This window comes from Aotus nancymaae, unplaced genomic scaffold, assembly GCF_030222135.1.
Source record: "Aotus nancymaae isolate 86718 unplaced genomic scaffold, 86718_ANA_hifiasm-v0.15.2.pri h1tg000069l, whole genome shotgun sequence".
In the NCBI taxonomy this organism is placed as follows: domain Eukaryota; kingdom Metazoa; phylum Chordata; class Mammalia; order Primates; family Aotidae; genus Aotus; species Aotus nancymaae.
Window position 1 is genome coordinate 351,766 of NW_026988484.1, and position 15,705 is coordinate 367,470.

Consider the following 15,705-nt stretch of genomic DNA (forward strand, 5'->3'; position numbering starts at 1 on the left):
CTTTCAAAACCCTCTCCCCCTGTTATTGTGTTGAAATGAAATGAGGACATGCGTGGCACCTGGAGATGATTGGCTGCTACAGCTGTGCACCATAAAGGTGAATCGTTCCATTGCTTGATGAGGCATCCCGGCGGTGGGTGAATCGGTCACTGCTAAACAGATAAGGAATCTGAAGCAACCTCACCCACACTGAATCCCTCCACTTTTCTATGAAATAGCCCTCCTATCTCTTTTTTTTTTTTTTTTTTTGCAGATCTGCAACTTTTTTTCACAGCTGATTAAATAGAAAAAGCTACTGTTCACCCCAGACTTTCTTTTAATACAGTAAGTAAACAAAACAGATTTTTTTCCCCCAGAAATATCAGCAGACTCTTCTTGACATCCCACACTGCATTGGCAGGAGTGTTAACAGTCCCAGTTCAGATGTGCAGTGTTTCAGATGGATGCACTGTAACAAGGATCTCACTGCCGGGCCATCCTCAGAATCACGTTTAGTCACGGGGTTGCCCTTCCAGGCTGGCAGAAAAGTCACTGTGAGCATCCACGGTGACTCACATCTGCTCTCTCAGCACTCTGGGAGGCTGACACAGGAGGATTTCTTGAGACAAAGAGTTTGAGACCAGCCAGGGCAACACAGTGAGACCTGCCTCTACAAGTAACTTAAGAGATGTGTGCCTGGATGCTGAAGTCACAAAGATTTCAGAATACGGGTAGGAGAGGAGGTGTGTGGGCTAGCAGCCAGTTCCTCAGTGAATGAGGCAGAGAAATTGGTAAAAAGAAGCAAAGTGAAAATAGGAACCATGTTCCCACTTTCCATGTCTTCCTGGTTCACAAAGGGAGGTGGAAGAAGCCACTGAGGAGTAAAGCGTTCTCTTGAAGATTACAAAAATTACTGCATTCCCAGGTTCAGTTTCATAAAAAGAAAAAAAAGAGAAAATTTTGCGGCATGCAGGATGAACAAGGTCTGAAGATGCATTATACGGTCTAGGGACTGTAGTCAATGTTAGAGACCGTCTCCGACTTCTGATGGCTCCGAGGCAGAATAGGGAATTACGGTAACCGGGGGTTAAGGCAGAAGCAAAAGAAGAGCAGGTGCAGCCAGTTCTAGGTAGAATTAGGCAGCACACAGGCTACATCCTCACTCCTGTGATAACAAGACAAGCCTCCCCTTCAGCCTCTGATTGGTCGCAGGTCAATCCTCCATGGGGTGCAGCCAATGGGAGGCCTCTCACACTTGCGGGTATTACTGGGTTCATTTAGGTGCAGCCAATGGGAGGCCTCATGCACTGCGGGTATTACTGGGTTCATTTAGGTGCAGCCAATGGGAGGCCTGACGCACTGCGGGTATTACTGGGTTCATTTAGGTGCAGCCAATGGGAGGCCTCACGCACTGCGGGTATTACTGGGTTCATTTAGGTGCAGCCAATGGGAGGCCTCACGCACCGCGGGTATTACTGGGTTCATTTAGGTGCAGCCAATGGGAGGCCTCACGCACTGTGGGTATTACTGGGTTCATTTAGGTGCAGCCAATGGGAAGCCTCTAGCACTGCGGGTATTACTGGGTTCATTTAGGTGCAGCCAATGGGAGGCCTCACGCACCGCGGGTATTACTGGGTTCATTTAGGTGCAGCCAATGGGAGGCCTCACGCACTGTGGGTATTACTGGGTTCATTTAGGTGCAGCCAATGGGAAGCCTCTAGCACTGCGGGTATTACTGGGTTCATTTAGGTTAATAAAAACCCAATTGAGGAGGCTCTTGAGCCTCTTGCTGGAGTCTCGTTCCCCGTTTGTGAGTCGTCGTCAATAAATCCATGCTTTCCTTACTGCATTTTTTGTGTCTTTGTCTTTCGTTGCTTTGTCCTTTTGTGACTTTGTGCGTTTCGTCCAATTTTTTGTTCAACACGCCTAGAACGTGGACGACTCCATCCGGCGACAGCTCCACTTACAATTTTTTTCCCTTACGGTGCTGCTTTCAGCTGTGTACACTGCTGAGGGGGATCCGCACCGCCATTCTGATTGTCACTTTCAGTTCAGTATTCAATAAACTACATGAGATAGTCAACACTTCATTATAAAATAAACTTCCTGGTGGACACTTTTACCCAACTGTAGGGGAATGCAGTGTTTGGAGCAGATTTTAGGGTAGGCTAGGCTAAGCTAGGATGTTCCGTAGGTGACCTAATATTGAATGCAATTTTATTTTCTACATTTTCGGTTTACACTGGCTTTATCAGGATATTATTACCTTATTGTAAGTGTACAATCCATACTGTATTGTACACTTGAAACTTGCTAAAAAGATAGATTATGGGCCAGGCTTGGTGGCTCATGCCTGTAATTCCATCAATTTGGGAAGCTGAGACGAGCGGATTGCTTGAGACCAGGAGTTCGAGATCAGCCTGGGTAACATGGCAAAACCCCATCTCTACAAAAATTATAAAACTTAGCCGGGCATGTTGGTGTCTGTATTCCCAGCTACGTGGGAAGATGAGGCAGTAGGATCATTTGAGCCCGGGAGGCAGAGGTTGTAATGACCCAAGATCGTGACATTGTACTCCAGCTGGGGTGACAGAGTGAGGTTCTGTCTCAAATAAGTAAAAAAATAAAAATGATAGATCATAACTGTTTCACCCCCTGCCCCCCTGACACACACCAAAAAAACAAAAAGCAAGCCAGGTGTCATGGCACATGTTCTTTGTCCCTGCTACTGGGGAAACTGAGGCAGGAGGATTGCTTGACCCAAGAATTACACAAATAAATAACTAATGAAAAGAAAATAGTAACTATGTGAGTTGGTGAACACATTAATTAGCTTGACTGCAGTGATAACTGCGCCCTGTATAGGGATATGTAAACATCAGCATGGTGACCTTAGTCACCAAGGACAGACAGAGCCCAGGAATTGGAGAGCAGCCTGAGCAACGTAATGATACCCAATCTTTACAAAAAATTCGTTTAAAATTAGCCAAATGTGGTGGTGCTTGCCTGTAATTCCAGCTACTCAGGAGGCTGAAGCTGGAGGATCTCTTGAGCCCAGGAATTCGAGGCTGCAGTGAGCTATGAGTGCTCCATTGCACCCAGCCAAGGTGACAGAGTAAGACCTTGGCTCTAAAAATAAATACATAAATAAATTTACCAACAGAGGTAGGAGATCTTTACAAGAAAAATTATAAAATACTGATGAGAGAAAATGAAGAGGGCAGAAAAATGGAAAGATATTCCATGTTCATGGATTGGAAGGATTCATATTGTGAAAACGACCAATACTATTAATAGAGATCTTCAGATCCAACACAATCTTTACCAAGATGCCAAGTACATTCTTCATGAAAACAGATGTCATGTTTCAAGAGGAGAGGATTTGAGGGAATTGGGTAGGTAGATGGTGGTTTTAGGCAGACTCCAGTTCATTCCAGTTAATAACTCCATTCTGTCTCACTATCAACACCTCAGTTGTTAACAAGAAAAATATCACAAAATATGAGAAAATGCATCAGAAAGTAAGTGTCAGAAATTTTTGGCAAAATGACCTTGTATCAGGCACTTTACTCACATAATCTTATTTATCTTAAAAACAACACATCAAGAAGATAATAATTCTCTGGTTCTAGTCACAGGGAGTTTGAAGTTCCCAAAATTCAGTGGCTTCCTTAAGATTTCCCAAAGATTGCAACCAGAATCAGTATAAAATTAACAGCCCTCCAACTTATCTTAAATGTTAGATGAGAAAGTTTACTCTGAATTAAAAATGAATGAGTTTGCTGGGTGCGGTGGCTCTCACCTGTAATCCCAGAACTTTGAGAGGCCAAGGTGGGCAGATCATGAGATCAGGAGTTCAAGACCAGCCTGACCAACATGATGAAACCCCGTGTCTACTAAAAATACAAAAATCAGCAGGGTGTGGTGGCGGGCGCCTGTAATCCCAGCTACTCAGGAGGCTGAGGCAGGAGAATTGCTTGAACCCAGGAGGTGGAGGTTGCAGTGAGCCGAGATGGCGCCATTGCACTCCAGCCTGGGTGACAGAGCGAGACTCAAAAAAAACAAAAAAGAATGAGTCACAATTCGATTTGTGAGTAAGTCAGTTGATCCTGTGAACTTTCCAAATTGTAATTTAATTATGCCTAGCACTTAGTTGTCATTCCACAATGACTCCATGATCCAGGCAGTAAAATTCACACCCATCGTTAAGGCTTTTCATGCTCGAGGGCCCTGAGGGGGTTGAGAACTAGGGAACCCTTTAGGACCCTCAGTGGATCTATAAACCACCCCCCCACCATCCTGGAATGAATGCAGAGTGGTGACCATGTGCCTTTCTCTGGTTCCCACTGTTTTTATATAAGGGTAGTTTGGCTGATATCAAACTAATGATTTAGTCTAGTTCAAGCAAAGCTTTCCGAGGTCAATTCCAACAGTTTGAAAAAGTGAAGAATTATCACTAATATCATTACATATCAGTACTAACTACCTTTATTTTTCAATATCTTGACATTCACATGTGAAGACTTTGCTTAAACTGGATTAAATCACTGGTTTGATGTTAATCCACCAACTCCTCTTTTTTTTTTTTTTTTTGAGATGAAGTCTCATTCTGTCGCCCAGGCTGGAACAGAATGGTGCAATCTCAGCTCACTGCAACCTCCACCTCCCTGGTTCAAGCAATTCTCCCGCCTCAGCCTCCCAAGTAGCTGGGATTACAGGCGCCCACCACCACGCCCGGCTAATTTTTGTATTTTCGGTAGAGACAGGGTTTCGCCATGGTGGTCAGGCTGGTCTGGAACTCCTGACAGATGATCCATCCACCTCGGCCTCCCAAAGTGCTGGGATTACATGCATGAGCCACTGTGCCCTGCCCCCACCAACTGTGAACACGTCCTTTACTTATTAGGATATTACTGTCTGTGTGGCATGAAGAAACCCAAAGTGATTAAAACTTACGGATCTATATTTTCTAAGGCCTCAAAATACTTCAGAAATATGACAATTCAGTAGAATGGAAAAACCAATGTTATTTGCACAGTAGGCATGTTTAATACTTTAATTTCCTGTGGGTGGGGTTTCATTGGGAAACGCAATCAACGTCAATCACCTAAAATGGATTCTATGGCCCTAAACCAATCATGGGGCAGCGCAGGGAACCAGAAAAGGGGCCTGGAGTCCCTTGGCTTCTGTATAAATAGAGCAGTTCAGCTCCCGGCCGGCTGGAGAGTGCATCCCAGACGCGAGGAGGTCGGAGGCAGAAGGCGGGAAGGCGGTGAGTGTCCAGTGGGGATGCATATGGGGTTTAGGAGCCGGCGTGCCGGGGAGGGTTGGTTTCAGAAAGATTTGGGTTTATTTTCTCATGCATTTGCTCACAGACATTGTGAAGGCAGCGGGTCTGTATTGCACCCCATTATTAACTCTGGTTTGTTATGTACCTCTTCTGCATAGGAATGATATTAACTTTTTCATCATGGATAGGTTACATTTTTTTTCTTTTTTTTAATTTTTTTTTTTATTTTTAAAGATGGGGTTTCACCATGTTGGTCAGGCTGGTCTTGAACTCCCGACCTCAGGTGATCCCCTGCCTTGGCCTCCAAAGTGCTTGGATTACAAGCGTGAGCGGCCATGACCGGCCCCGGTTAGGTTACATTTTTGGGACAGGGTCTCACTCATTGCCCAGGCTGGCTTGCAATTTCTGGTCTCAAGCCATCGGCGGACACTTCCCCAGTAGCTAGGACTACAGGCACATGCCAACACACCCAGCTACTTTGCTGTAGAGATGGGTTCTCAGTACATTGCCGCGGCTGGTCCCGAACTCCTGGGCTCAAGCATGCTCCCAACTCGGTCTTCCAAAGTGTTGGAATTACAGGCACGAGCCACCTTGCTGCCCACACACTTGTTAAAAAGCGTCACTGGAATTTCTCTTTCCACAGGGTATAAAATCAAGCCACTAATGAATGAGCATCAACCTACTAGGCCAGTGAGAATCTGAGCTAAGTGTCCTACCTGGGTGTCCTGCGTGCTGTCTACTCCCAGAACTGAACACTGACCCCTGTACCTACATTTATTTTCTCCCGTGTCCCACTGCTTGCTTTAATGTGAAAAGAAGTGAGAGCAAATACAAGGTGATTTCTAGGACCATGAAATCAATTTTTTAAGAGACAGCCTCTCACTATGCTGCCCAGGCTGTTATCAAACTTCTGGGCTCGAGTGATCCTCCCGCCTCGGCCTCCTGCGCAGCAGCGGGCTCCCTGTGGCAAAATCACTTTTAATGCAGAATTTCAGGCTGCCTTTTCTCTCTCATATCTCTAGGCTTTTTCAACAAAAAATTAATTTGCTTCCAATTGAAAATTAAAAATTGTACATATCTGTGGTGTACAGCATAATGTGCTTTGCAGGATATAAAACTTGTAAAAGGGCTAAATTGAGCTAATATTCCTATGCCCTACTTCATGTTCTAATCATCTTTGGTCATGAGAATATTTGAAATCTACTCTTTAAGCAATTTCCAGGTGTACAATACATTGTTGTGAGCTGACGTCACCACGTTGGACAATTGCTCTCCTGAGTTGATTTCTTCAACTGAGACTCGTGCCCTTTGACCTACATTTCCCCAACGCCCACCCCAGCCCCGGTAACCACCATTCTACTCACTGCTACTGTGAGTCCACTGGGTTTTAATTATTATTTACAGTATTCACTTCTTTTATTTTTAAAATTACTTTATAATTTTAAGTTTTATTTTAAATTTGCCATGTACTTGTGCAGAATTGTCACATGAATATACTGAGCGATGCTGAGGTTTGGGGTGTGACTAAACCCGTCACCCAGGACCTGAGGACAGCACCCAGTAGGTGGTTTTTCAACCTTCGCTCCCTCTGTGCCTCCCAGCGTTCACTGGTTGGAGTCCACGTCCCAATTTCCTTTCCTCTGTACACGCCCAGGAGCGGGACGGCCGGGTCATGCCATTGTTCCACTTTTAATGTTCTGGGAGCTTCTACACCGTCTCCCATATCGGCTGCACTGATTTCCATTCCCAGCACGGGGCGCCGAGGCTCCCTGTCCTTCGAATCCTCTCCAACACCCTCGCCACGGGTCTTTTTGGGAACAGCCGCTCTAGGCGGCCCGAGGGGTGTCCCGTGGTTTGGATTTGCATGTCCTGAAGATGAGTGATGATGAGCACCTTTTCCTAGACCTGCTGGCCACTCACAGGTCTCATCTGAGATGTCCACACAGGCGCCTTGCCCCCTTCTAGTGGGTTCTGTGTTTTCTCGCTGTGGAGTAGTTTGAGTTGCTTGTGCTTTGCACAGGAGCCCGTGTGAGAGGCGTGGTGTGTAAATACCGTCTCCTCCTCTGGGCCGTCTCCCCGCTCTGCCGACGCTCCCCTGGCTGGCCGTCTGCTCTGCACTCGCTCAGATTCCTTCCAGGAGGTGCGGGGTTTCCATCCTCCAGGCTTCCAGGGACCTGTCCCGAGACCCTCCTGCCAGTTCTTTCTTCTTTCTGAAGAGCTTCAGAAAGCATCCCCCACTTGTGGCTGGGAAGGCAGAGCCGTGTTCTCATGGCTGTTGAACTTGGAGAACAATGGATGCCTGGAGAGTATCACATAGTGGTTCTTGTCTAAAGAAACTACAGTTGGAACCACATCTCAAAAAATATTTTCTTTTTTTTTTTTTTTTTTTTTTTTTTGAGACAGTGTCACTCTTGTTGGCCAGGCTGGAGCGCAATGCCATGATTTTGGCTCACTGCAACCTCCACCTCCTGGATTCAAGTGAGTTTCCTGCCTCAGCCTTTCAAGTAGCTGCGATTACAGGCATGTGCCACCATACCCAGCTAGTTTTTGTCTTTTTAGTAGAGATGAGGTTTCACCATGTTGGTCAGGCTGGTCTTGAACTCCTGACCTCAAGTGATCCTCCTGTTTCAGCCTCCCAAAGTGTTAGGATTACAGGCGTGAGCCACGGCGCCTAGCCTTAAAAATGTCCTATTGTCTGATCCCACTTCCTGAAAATTTCATTAAGCACTAGACTTTAAATCTATTTTCTGAGATGAGATTAGGAATAGAGAGACCTTTAGAGACAGAAAGCAGATTAGTGATTGCCAGGGGCTGGCGTGGGTGGGCAGGGGTGACTACTGATGGGGATGGGGTTTTTTGGGGTGACGAGGTAATTGTGGAAATAGACTTGTGGTGATGTTTGCACAACACAGTGCGTGTCTTAGTGCCATGAAATTGTGCACTTACAGGGGGTAAAAATGATGAAATTTATGAATGTCCATTTTACCCAAAATAAGAACATCTGTGTAGGAGCTTAATTCTCATAGGATTACTTAATGCTCTCCCTTCCCTGGAGCAAATAAATGTTCTGAGTTTAACAAGGAAATGTGTTGGGGGAAAACGGTAGGTTATAAGTATTTTTCTCTATCTTTCTGCATAATGATGATTAAGGACTTTGCCTTGAATCTTGTGTGCACGGGAAAACATGAACTGACATGATTGTTGCATCAGATTTTAGGAGCCGCACCTAACTGTCCTATTTAATGTACAGTTGAAAACCATGTTGTTCCAATTGAAAGGAAAACGGAGTCAACCTTTGCACAATGACTTCCTAGAGATCAGAATCCAGGCGAGGATTCAGATTTTAAGCCAGAACATGCAGTCAGGTGTAGACACTGGAAGAATGTGAGTGGACTGATTTCCACGGTGCCGAGTCTGATGCCGTGGAGAAGCCGCATCCAGGATTGGGATGAAGGATTTAGAAGGGAGGGGCGGATGGCGTAGAAACTTAAACTGATTGCGTTCATGTTTTTCTTTGCAGACTTCTGAGTGAACAGTGAATCGATAACTGAGGAAAACCAAAGAGCTGTGTACACAGGTCTCAGTTAGACACCGCCTACTGCACAGCTTGCTAAGACACTGGCTGAAATATTCTCCAGTAGGTATGGCTGCAAACTGCACACCCTCATGGGGACAGGGAGAAGCCTGCAACAGTCCTGGGTCAGACCCGCCACGGTCTGTGGCATCCCCAGAAACTCCACTTGGAAATCATGACCGGGACCCTGAGACGTGGCACATGAACTTCAGGATGTTCAGCTGCCCGGAGCAGTCGGACCCCATCCAGGCTCTGAGGAAACTCACTGAGCTGTGCCATCTGTGGCTGAGGCCCGACCTCCACACCAAAGAGCAGATCCTGGACATGCTGGTGATGGAGCAGTTCATGATCTCCATGCCCCAGGAGCTCCAGGTCTTAGTCATGATGAACGGTGTGCGGAGCTGCAAAGAGCTGGAGGACCTGCTACAGAATAACAGAAGGCCCAAGAAATGGGTGAGTAGGACCCTCGTGGTTGCTGCAGGGAAGGGGAGCTGGGCTGGGGGCTGCAAGGTGCAGCTGGACTCGAGAGGACACGAGGGGCTGCTCTAGGTCAGGGCTTCCAAGTAGAGGAGAGTTTGCCCAGCAGGGACACATGGCAGTGTCTGGGGACATTTTTTGGTTGTCACAAGCTAGACATTCTCCAATGCTGAGGACAACCCACCATGACAAATACTCATCCAGCTTCAAATATCAGCTGTGCTGAGATGGCACATCCCTGGTCTAGGAGATGGACAGGCAGAGGGGATACAGGCGCCCACCCCTGTGTGAGGCCAACATGAAAGAAAGACATTGGCAAAATATTACGCCTGATGGAACGTAGGGAAGGAGGCATTAGAGTGAACTGAAGGGGGTCCAGAAGTCCCCACCTGAGGCAGGGAAGTGGTTGGCATCAGAGATCCAGGCATCTCTCTCCAGGTCCCCACAGGAGCCCCTAAGTTCCAAAACAAGGTGAGCTGCCATTGGCAAATTGAGCTGGATTCACCGAGAATATTTCTCCTTCTCTTCTCTTTGATTTAGAAACACTTTCATTTAAAGGACCCATATTTATATACTTATCTAGAGAAAAAAAATTCAGACAGGACTGCTGTGTCCACAGAGCTGATTCTGCATCAGGAACGCAGATTTGAACATTAATTACAGCAAAGTGTGAGCCTGATGGCAGGACCCAGGGAATGTGAGAGCTACTTTCAGGTTCTCACAGTGAGTCTGATTGTCTTTTTTCTCTACAGTCTGTGGTCAACTTGCTTGGCAAGGAATATCTTATGCTGAACTCAGATGCTGAGATGGCCGAAGCCCCCGCCAGCGTCAGGGATGATCTGAGAGACGTGTCCAGCCAGCAGGCCTCCTCTGTGAACAGCACGTACTTGGGGGAAGGCCAGGCCAGCCGACAGCTGCAGACCCTGCCCAGGGTCCCCGCACTGTCCAGGGGGCAGGTGAGTGTGTGAGGCCCTGGTGTCTGGGCAGAGGTGGGAGAAGGAACAGGAGGAAATTGTGTGGCTGCTGGACTGATTGAGAGGTTTGACACAGGACAAAATTAGATTCATTTTTCATGGATGTGTTACATCCCCAGACATTGCTGAGCCATCACAGAGAGTGAAGCTTTATCTACATTTTGGAAGCTTTTAGCATTTAGGGTCGGGGGTAAGAAATGGTCTCAGTGGGCCAGGCGTGGTGGCTCACGCCTGTTATCCCAGCACTGTGGGAGGCTGAGGCGGGCAGATCACCAGGTCAGGAGTTTAAGACCAGCCTGGCCAACATGGTGAAACCCCATCTCTACTAAAAATATAAAAGTAGCCGGGTGTGGTGGTGCACGCCTGTAATCCCAGCTACTTGGGAGGCTGAGGCAGGAGACTTGCTGGAACCTGGGAGGCAGGGGTTGCAGTGAGCTGAGACCATGGCACTGCACTGTAGCCTGGTTGACAGAGCGAGACTCCATCTCAAAAAAAAAAAAAAAAAAAGAGAAGAAAAGAAACGGTGTCAGTGAAGTGAGGGAGGCAGTTGGCACAGATGAATCAACTGAAGGTCCCTTCCCAAGGCCAGTTTCCTCAAAGACATTTCATGAAATCATTCAGCCAGGAACCCATTTTCTACAAATCGTCTATTTTTTAATTTGAGGAGTGTTTCTCAACTGGGGTGGTTTTGGCTTTCAGGACCCAGTTGCCATGTGTGGAGATGTTTTTGTGTGTCATTGTAGGGGGTGGTGGGGTGTTCACAGCATCTAAAGGGTGGAGGTGGGGTCTCCGCACTGCACAGGAGCGTCCCCACCAGGAGGGTGATGCAGCCCCTGTGCCAGTGGTGCCACGGGTGAGGGACCCTGACCTAGGTCCTTCCAGAGTCAGGGGCAGGGAGATGGTGGCATGACTGGGAGAAATAGGCTCAGAGAACCAAAGAGTTGAAAACCACCAGGCACAGGAGCTGATTTAGAATATGGAGGGTATGGATTAGGGACAGACTCAGAAATGAGGTGGTGATGGTGACTTGGGGTGATGGGGTGGCCCAGAGGAAGTCTGCACGTGTTTCCACACCTGTGTCATTAGGAAAGTTGGTGCATCCAATCAGAAAGGGCCGGAGATGTTTGTGCTTCCACAGTTTAGACCCAGCAGTCATTGCTCTTGATTTTTCATGTCAGGGAGAGGACTTCCCGCTACAAAAGAGTGTTGTCATGAAAGGTGACCCAAAGGTTCTGAGACCCAAGCAGAACCTGGAGAAGGAGCTGAAGGAAAACAGCACAGAGAACCCAGGACTCGCATCCCCAGAGCCTCAGCTTCCACAGGGTCCCAGTGAGTATGGAGACTTGGATCCACAGGGATTAGCCCCTCTCTTCTGGGGTGGGGGGCTGGGCCAGCATTGTCATCTCCTGGCGGGGGTTGGGGCTCAGCTGCCAAAGCTTCTCCATCCCCCACTCTCCAGAGACCTACGGTCCCATGTCTTAGGCTTGAGGTGGAGGGGAAGGTCTCAGCCAACTTCAGCGTTTGCTTGCAATGAGTTTGGTGAATTGAAATGCACCTTATTCACTGTTTTATGTGGATCCCTTTTTACAGCAGATCTGGTGAGGGCAAAGGATGGGAAGGATCCCCAGAAAAGAGCGTCTGTGGAGAAGGTGGATGCTGACACAGCTTCTGCCTGCGCGGTGGAGACAGAAGCTTCGACTCACAGCGAGGACAGAGACTCTGTGAATCCGAGAGGTCCCAAAAGAAGCAAACCAGATGCCACCTCCATCTCCCAAGAAGAGCCTCAAGGAGGAGCCACACCTGTAGGCAACAGAGCATCCCCGGGACCAGCTGGGATGAATCCAGTTCATTCCCCAGGCCCTGCGGATGCAGGCAGTCACCCCGATGGCCAAGAAGCCATGGCACTGCCGCCCTTTGCATGTGACGCGTGCAGTAAGAGCTTTAAGTATTACGGCAAGCTGGTCATCCACAAGAGATCACACACAGGAGAGAGACGCTTTCAGTGTCATCTCTGTGGGAAGCGCTTCATGCGGCTCTCAGACCTCCGAGTTCACCAGCGAATCCACACTGGCGAGAAGCCCTACACGTGTGACGTCTGCCAGAAGCGGTTCACCAGGACATTCTCCTTGAAATGTCACAAGAGGAGCCACACAGGGGAGAAGCCCTACGAATGTAAAGTCTGCAGGAAGGTTTTCACCTACAGGAAGAACTTGAAACAGCACCAGCACGTCCACTCTGGAGAGAAACCCTATACATGCTCCAAATGTCCAAGAGCCTTCGGTCGGCCTGAAACGTTAAAACGTCACCAGAAAATACATTTGCAAAATACATTGCAAAATCACTTCCTGGTGATTCCATAATCAGGTCTCTGTCTTCATATCCTAGGTGAAGGATGATTTTTCACAGTTGTTATGAAATGACATAGGACACATAGAGCACATGCAAGGGCCTGACACACAGTGGGGGGCCCTAGATAGGATTCACCAGGATGTCTGAGGAAATATTTACTCTCCACGCTGACTTGTGTTTTCTGTTACACTTTGTCTGCTGTTTTCTTACAGGGTTATTTTGGTTTGTGTTCTTTCAAAAATCAAACATCTTGTAACAAACAACTAAGGCTTCTGATTGACATGCTGTTACCCACTGTCTTGCTGTAAAGTAAAATTGTCAAAGTAGGGTGTCCAGATTAAATACACAATGCCTGGGGACATGTGTTTCAAACAAACCATGTTTTAAGTATGAGCATGTTGTAAATTACTTCTTATTTATCTGAAACTCAGCTTCTATTGGGCATCCTGTATCGGTTTTTCTTTTCTTTTTTTTTTTAAATGGGGTGTCACTCTTTCACCCAGGCTGGAGTGCACTGGCATGATCACAGCTCGCTGCAGCCTTGACCTCCCAGGCTCAAGCAATTCTGCCGTCTTGGCCACTGGAGTAGCTGGGATTGAAGAGCGCACCACACCACGTCAGCTGACTTTTGTATTTTTTGTAGACATGAGTTTTGCCACCTTGCCCAGCCTGGTCTTGAACTCCTGAGTTCAAGTGATCTGCCTGCCTTGGCCTCCCGGAGTGCTATCACAGGTGTGAGCCACTGTGTCCCGTATTGATTGTATTAGGCTTTATCGGTATTATTTTATTCAAAATTTTTGAAATAATTTTTTGTAGTGATGGGATCTGTCCTGGCCTCCAGCAGTCCTTCCACCTTGGCCTCCAGAAGTGCTGGAAAATGCGTGTGAGCCACCATGCCTGGCTTTAGACATTTATTTTTCAGAGCTGTTACAGGTTCACAGGGAAATTCAGTGGACAGCACAGAGTTCCCCTAGAGGCCCTCCCCACACAGCACAGCCTGTCCCCACCGGCATCCCCAGCAGAGTGGGGCGCTTGTTCCGTCAGCGAGCCCGCCTGGACACGGCCTCACCACCCAGACTCCGTGGTGTCCATTAGGGCTCGCTCTCGGTGTCGCACGTCCTGTGGGTTTGGACAAAGGCCTAATGATGAGTATCCATCCCTGGAGTGTCATGGGGGTATCTTCACTGCCCCGAATCCTCTCTGCTCTGCCTATTTACCTCCCTGCCCCAATGGTGGATTTTTTGGCCTAAAATTTGGCAACCTCTAAATTCTTGATTTGACTCTTAAACTACAGAGGCATTCGGAGTCTCTGGTGACTAGCTGGTCTTAGCGATATTACCATCCCATGACGGCTTTGTTAATCCACAGATGGGCGGGCCCCAAACTCAGAGCTGCTGATTTAGTAGAGTGGGGGTGTGACCTGAGAGTGTGCGTTACAAAATGACTTCATTTTAGTAAATGACCACTGACGACCCTTGTGACTGTCAGTCCCTGTTACTCTCCGTACTTCAGGAAGACCATTCTGAGTTCAGAGACTGATTGAGGGGTGCCTTCCTCCATGATGTTTAATTTTGTTGAATGGGGGTGTGTAGGGCCCACTCTTGGTGCTTTTCTGTGTAGTTGGAGAGGCGCTAGTTTTGGACTTTCGGCCTTTATCCACTTTCTAACGCATTCTTTCTCTGGGGAAAAATGATTGGGGAGTTTTGGAGGAGAAGCTGCACTGAGAAGCTTATCAGTCAGGGTCCAATCAAGAGAAAAAGCCCACAGCAATTTGCACAAGAAGCACTTAATATGAAGCAGCGACTGGCACACAGTGACCTACTACCTAGTTTTTCAATAGCCCACAAGCTAGAAAATAGGATTTTTTTTTCTCTGACAGGGTCTTATTCTGCCTCTCACGATAAGAGTGCAGTGGCATGATCATAGCTTACTGAGGCCTTGACTTCCTGGGCCGAGCTTCCAGCAGGTAATTATGTTGAGTGAAATAAGCCAGTCCAAGCGATCCTGCCCGGTCAGCCTGGCTAATTTTTCAGTTTTTTTGGAGAAACAGGGTCTCACTATGTTGCCCAGGCTAGTCACAAAGTCCTGAGCTCAAGTGATCTTCCTCCCTTGGCCTTCCAAAGTGCTGCAATTATAGGTGTGAATCAGCACACCTGGACAAGAATTGTTTATTATGTTAAGAGTTGTAATATGAGCAAACCAGAGAAGAATATCCAACAGAGACCAAGCAGCCTGCAAAACACAAAATATATATTCTCTGCTCCTTTATGGAGAAAAGCTTTCTGACCTCCGAAATAATTATTAACCACAACATGGGCCTAATATAAAGAAAAAAGACCTCTGAAGGAGGACACCTAGGGAGGAAAGTTTCTCAGAGGAATGGGAATCCGCTGGCAAATTTTAAAGACTGTAACGGTACAATTAGGTTTACCTAACTTAAGCTCAGCATGCCTGTCAAGTGAAAATGGATTGGAGGGTGCTGGGTAAAGGAGGATATGGGAGAAATCAAGATTCTCTTACGGTTTTCTGGAGAGAAAAAGGAGAACTGATGGATTTCAGGTGCACCTACCCAATCCTGGCTTGAGCAGGTGCGAGGCTGTAACAATGCAAACGTTGGGACCGCCCTGGAGAAAAAGGATTACATCACCCAAAATTGAGTTCAAATGTTCAGACTGATGACACACACATACCCATATACACACACACTCTCTAAGAGGGTATGAAGCTTATTACATAACAGGATTTCTAAAGAGAGCAGACTGGGCTTTCCCAAAATGGTCTGAATGTACCTTGAGAGGGCAGAGAAAGGAGGCTGGTTGGGGGTTTCCACAGCCAGGGCGACAGCACAGAGTTTGAACTCTGGCACTAGAAGAGGGAGCACCCAGGCTTATCAGTTTGTCCAGCTGCGAGGTGATAAGAAACCAACATCAAAAAGCGGCCAGACTTTTAATTATGCCAAGGCAGGAGCATGTCAAGAGCGGAGGCATGAACCTCACTGGGGGGTCCGGTTGAGGCCTCTGGTTGTTCCAGGGCTGGATCACGGTCACCAGGGAAGTAGGAGA

The 15,705-nt window shown here is 47.4% G+C and overlaps 3 protein-coding genes across 4 annotated transcripts in view; 1 reads left to right on the forward strand and 2 right to left on the reverse strand.

Annotated features, from left to right (window-relative positions):
* The window catches only part of LOC110568823 (zinc finger and SCAN domain-containing protein 5C-like), a 111,844-nt gene that overhangs the window by 28,739 nt on the left and 67,400 nt on the right, over window positions 1-15,705 (reverse strand). The window lies entirely within an intron of this gene.
* LOC105725992 (zinc finger and SCAN domain-containing protein 5A-like) overlaps window positions 1-15,705 on the reverse strand; it is a 97,271-nt gene that overhangs the window by 12,608 nt on the left and 68,958 nt on the right. The gene's annotated exons all lie outside the window — the stretch shown is intronic.
* Window positions 5,092-12,654, forward strand: LOC105725993 (putative zinc finger and SCAN domain-containing protein 5D). The gene is given in 6 exon segments (XM_064367328.1): window positions 5,092-5,176; window positions 5,179-5,251; window positions 9,056-9,296; window positions 10,073-10,276; window positions 11,473-11,623; window positions 11,888-12,654. Coding segments are annotated over 6 exon segments (1,521 nt in total).